General features: G+C 30.8%; 1 protein-coding gene across 1 annotated transcript; it reads left to right on the plus strand.

Annotated features, from left to right (window-relative positions):
• Positions 1–1,399: 1,399 nt before the first annotated feature.
• LOC112034841 (uncharacterized) lies at positions 1,400–1,897 on the plus strand. Its single transcript, XM_024067655.1, has one exon. It carries the CDS (start codon positions 1,400–1,402, stop codon positions 1,895–1,897), a length of 498 nt encoding a protein of 165 aa, XP_023923423.1.
• The last annotated feature ends 3,571 nt before the right edge of the window (positions 1,898–5,468 follow it).

The following is a 5,468-nucleotide window of genomic DNA, read 5'->3' on the forward strand; positions in this document are numbered from 1 at the left end:
GTGGAAGTATTTGGTCCACATTTGTATACACAGCTCAATGGTTAGGTTAACATATATAGTAATTTATTACTCCAAAGCTTTAATTTTTCTGGATCAATTGATCATAATCTTCTAGTTCACCAATCAAAATCTTATTCTTACTCAATTTTTTAGATTTTTTTAAAAGTTTTTTCTTTATACAATTGTATCACGAATCATGCAGTTGGGAGAGCTAGACAATTTACATGTTTTAATTAATCAATTTCATCTTAGTAGTAAGTTATAAAATATTGAAATTAAGCATCTATTATTTTTGGATTGACTTCTTTGTTGTATTGCTAAATTTTTCTTATGGAGATGGATAAACTCTAACCGTGATTCTTCAGAATAAGTCTGTCTATCAAAATTCTGGTTCAAACTCAAATCTTGCGTAGGTGCTAAAAGTTTTTATTCCCAATACTTTTTTGCCATGTGCAATCTTATTTCAAAAACGAGGATAAGGTTTTGGCATATAAGATCTCATTTAAAACAAAGAGTTATTATAAGATAACCCACTTCAAATTTTTTATCCTTTTGAGTTTTTAAGAATGAAAAATTCCCTGCAAAATTTGGGGTTAATAATTAGACACTTTTGAGCAAAGGACCACCCAAATTAAGCTGGACTTGTTGGCCATTTTGAGCTAATAAGCACAGCGCTTAACAAAGCTGCACGTCCTTGCACATGGGTCACCATTCCCACGTGAAATTTAATCACCAGACACGTGCACCCCTCAGAGCTTCCCCGAGCTTTTTGCAGAGAGGTTTTATACAAACTTTGGGGAGAAGAGTCACATTGGACGAAGTTAAAAAGAAACACATATGATTGGTTGCAAAAAAAAAAAAATGATAGGTTAAAACCAAGCCATTAAGGCACTGTTATTGTTATTATTTTGCTTAATTATGCCGTCAAAAAAAAAAAAAAAAGGATAGCTTAGAGCATTCTCATTAAGAATGCTAAATGCTATAAATGCTAAATTTTAACATCAAGTTTGTAAAAAGCACCAAAAAGCAAACTATAACAAACATGCTAAACTTAAAAAAATAAAATAAAATAAAATAAAAAGCAACTGAGCTCACTGTAGCTCCAATCTTTTAAAAAAAAAATTATTATTATTATTATTATTTTAATGCTTGTGGTGGAAAATGTGGTTTGTGTAGTTGTTTTTTCATTATTTTAATGAGTAGTTTATATTATTTTAAACGAAATGATAAAAAAAATAGAACATTTGATATTGGGTGTATTGTAAAATGAGTTGTTAAAATTGATAAAGTAACTTTTTAAGATACTAAATACTAAAAATTTTGAGAGCTTTGATGAGAATGCTCTTATAATAGAGATGCTCAAAGCTCACTCGCAGCAAGTTCAGTCTCACCAGTAATTATGCAGAACTGGAAGCCTCCATCGGGTCAGCTGTACAAACTGAATTTTGATGCAACAATGTTTGAAACTGGTTTGGGGGTAGGAGCAGTGATTTGCAACGCAGCTAGGGATGTAATGGCAGCTTTATCGGCAAGGGGGGCAGCAGTGGTTAACAGTGAGGAGGCGGAAGCTTTGGCATGCCAAAAAGCAAAGGAGTATGCTATAGATGCGGGGTTCTCGGAATTAATTGTTGAAGGGGATAATGCGATGGTAATGAGTGTTGTTTCTTCAACATCTCCAAATTGGTCACGCGTGGGGGTGATTTATGATGATATCGGCTGCCTAGCAGTAGGACTTCACTATGTGGCTTTCAGTTGTATTAGGCGTAGTGCCAATTCTGTGGCCTATTCCTTAGCACGTTATGCCAATGTCTTAGATGTGGAAGTTGTGTGGATGGAAGAATCGCCACCACTAGCCCGTGATGCTTTGTATTTTGATTCTTCTTTTTTAATTGAATGAAGTTTGATTGGGCTTTCAAATATATATATATATATACACACACATAGGTGTGTGTGTATATATATATAGTATAGTATAAGCAAAGTGCAAAGCAAAGATATAAGAACCTTATCTATATGTGTGTGTAATTTTTTTGGTAAGAGAATCTTTAGGGCTTCACGTCACATATTGCTCCCTTGAATACAAACATGTCTTAGAAAATGGAATCGTTTCCCATTAACTAAAATTGTATAATCAAATACTAATCGATTAATAATTAAATTTAACAATACTAAGATTGGCAAAGAGAGATCCTTTATGATGATGGTGATTCCACCATTAAATAAGGATCTTGTAACTATCGGCCACCCTCGCGACTAGAAGGGTATCCTATGATTTCTCTTTACAAAATTTTAAATGATGGGTGGTGGATCAGAATTATTGATGAGGGATATGAATACAACAATAACTAACCCAATTTATTACAATTTTCATTATTAGGTGGGAATGTCTGATCAATTGCCAACCAAGCCAGTCTTTACTAATATTGTAACTTTAATAAATTTAAAAGACTGAATCAGAAATAAATAGCTTTCATTTCAATCATGTTAATCGGTAGATAGAGCAATCATAACTGAACATCACCTAGCATAAGATACTCTAAAAAAAAATGAAAAGTTTTGTTGAGTATTTTTCTTTTTGGATAAAATTTAAGTACAATACTTTAAAAGTTATTCCTTAAATTCATCTTTTAAAATTCAGCTATGTGGCTACTTAACTAAAAAATAGACTTTCATCCTATGAAAAAAAAAAAATCTACATGATAGAATTTTAAGAGAATAACTTAAAGAACAACACCTAAGTACTGTACCTAAGTTTTGCCTTTTTCTTTTTAGATTAATATTTTTTTGTTTCATAAATAAACAGTTTTTTTTTTTTATTCAATAATTTGATAGTTACAATATGGGAGAGGGGTTTTGAATCCTAGACGTCTCTATTGAAAATATCAAAATATGTCAATTAATTAGAACCCTATTTGACAAATGAATTTTATTAGAAATTTTTTTATTAAATGACTCATTTTTTAAAAAAAAAAATTAACACATTTCCATGTGCTTAATTAATGTCCAGAAAATAAACCAAAACCATGTTCTATTAATTGAATCACTTGGAAATTTTCATTAATATTTAATGCAATTCTAAGTAATTATATAAACAAAAAATTTCATTCATAAAAATAAACATCAAACAGAAAATATTAGAATTTACACAAAAAATTAAGTGAAAAAAAAAAAAACAATTGATTTGAAGAAAAAAGTCACTTACGAAAAAAAAAAATCAATGTTGGTTAATGTTCATTCGTGGTGACATGTTAGATAGACAAATATTTTGGAAAACATTATATTCTTAATTAGATTTGTTATTCATACCACATAATGTTTTCATTTACTTGTGTTTTCAATTGTACCAAACACTATAAAATGCAAGAAAATTTTCCACCAAAAAAAATTTGTAGTTCAATTGACATCTTTTGATATTTTCAATAGAGACATCTAGGGTCCATTTAGAAAATTTGAAAAGATATAGTGATTAAGTATTTTTGAAATTGTTATACATGTTCAATAAAAAAAATTAATAAATAGCTTTTTTTATAGATAAGAAATGACAAAAGAAGACATAACAAAAGTGATTAGTATTCTTATATTTGAAATCCAATTAATAATAATAATAATAATAATAATAATAAAGAATGTAGAGGGAACCATAGTTAGGGTTTTGTAGTTCACAGACCAAAGAAGAGGAAAGCATAAGAGAAAACAACTAAAAAACTCACCAGTGAGTTGCACGACGCGTGTACGCTCAAAAACAACACCTGTACAACAAAAAAGAAAAAGGACCTCACAGAGAGCACCGGTGTGGTGCCGGCCAAATACCCTCCGAAGGTCAAGTTAGAACTTCTTTCAACTCTAGAGTGCTAGAGAGGGGTTAATTATGCGCGTAGATTGCGGAATCCTTTCCTTATAGGACTCTGATTCTGGGTGTGGAATACAAGCAATCTCCCTAAAACCCATGCGTGGTGACCAAGTCATGGTCTGCGTGGAGTCGTCAGCTTCTAAGCCGTCAGCCTGCACTTCCCTTCAGCTTAGTGTCAGCTTCACACTTCGTTCAGCCCGTCGGTTTTGTCTTGGTTTTAGTCAGCATGCATTTTATTGTTTAGTTTACGTCACAACTTGACCCGTCAGCCAGAGCAGAAGCTGACGGGTTAAGCTCATGGTGCCAGTCATAATTCTTCCATATCAGTTTGTTTGGCTTGGCCCTCCTACATGTGCACGCAGTAGAGAATTGCTGCCTTTGCTCAGAGAGAAGGAGGTGGCAGCAAAGGAGAAAAATTTTTCTCGAGCAATGTGGCTTTTTGCTTTTGCTTCTATTGGATCGACGTGGATGAACGTATTACAAATTATGGGAATTATATATGGGATGATATTTATGTACTCTTAACAACTAGATTTACTCTTCTTCTTTTCTTTTTCTTTTAAAAAAAAATAATAAGTTTAATGAAATAAAAAAAATGTCACTCTTTCACAATTAGACAATATTCGGCGCTAGATACTTTGTAATTTAATTTGAAAATAACTTTTATGTGTTTTTATAAAGACTCATATATAATACTCATTTTGTTATATAATATTTTCTCACACTGTTGTTGTATTATTTGAAACCCAATTTCCTCAATTCATATCTTATAGTAAATTTTTCTAGTCTTAGAAGTAGTTTCTGACTATTGAGGGGATTTTCTTTACTAATCTAGATATATGAGATTGGAACTAAATACTGCTTAGACAAGAAACTATATTTTATTATAAATTTAATATTAAAATGATTAAAATAAAATCTAGATAAAAAGTAGTCTTTATTTTTATAACTAAACACTTATTAAACACTTCCTCAACCACTCCAATCTCACCACTGAATTCCAAGACCCCAATCGCAAATATTGTGTTCATTATCTAAATGAGATAAAATCATTTGTGTATCAACATAAAGTTAACATGATCAAACAAAGAAAAAATGGCTAAAAACACTTCCATTTATTAAAATTTAATTGCCTCTAACTAGGCCTCCATATCCTAAAAAAAACTGATGAATATCCAAAATTATAACATCTTCATGATTATTCAGTTATAAATATTTTAGATTTTACAATTAGAAATTAAGTAGACAGTAACATTTTGATTATACTTTTGCGTTTCCAAAAGAGTAAGAGAACCCTTTTCTATGAGGAAAAATATAAGATTCCTTTTGGAGGGTGGTGAGACATTTTGATCTCCATTGCACCAAATAAAGCATCTAAGATCAAATCATCCAGTAACAAATATATAGTTCTTTACTCAATTGTGCATTAGCAAACATTCTAGACTCCAAAATAAAACAATACCTATTATTATTATTATTATAAACCCACATATGTGGACAAGAAAAGTCAAGTTCAAATAGCATATTCAAAATTGACTAATAAAGCGCAAAATAACTTCACGCGCCTTGTTAAAATATCATTTCTAGTTTGTGTTTTTTTTTTTTTTTTTTAATTTTT

The sequence above is a fragment of the Quercus suber genome, unplaced genomic scaffold, assembly GCF_002906115.3.
Source record: "Quercus suber isolate HL8 unplaced genomic scaffold, Cork oak 2.0 scaffold_660, whole genome shotgun sequence".
NCBI classification, from domain to species: domain Eukaryota; kingdom Viridiplantae; phylum Streptophyta; class Magnoliopsida; order Fagales; family Fagaceae; genus Quercus; species Quercus suber.

Coding starts and splice junctions, on each gene's coding strand:
- LOC112034841 (XM_024067655.1), top strand. CDS start 1,400: ATGCAGAACTGGAAGCCTCCATCGGGTCAGCTGTACAAACTGAATTTT.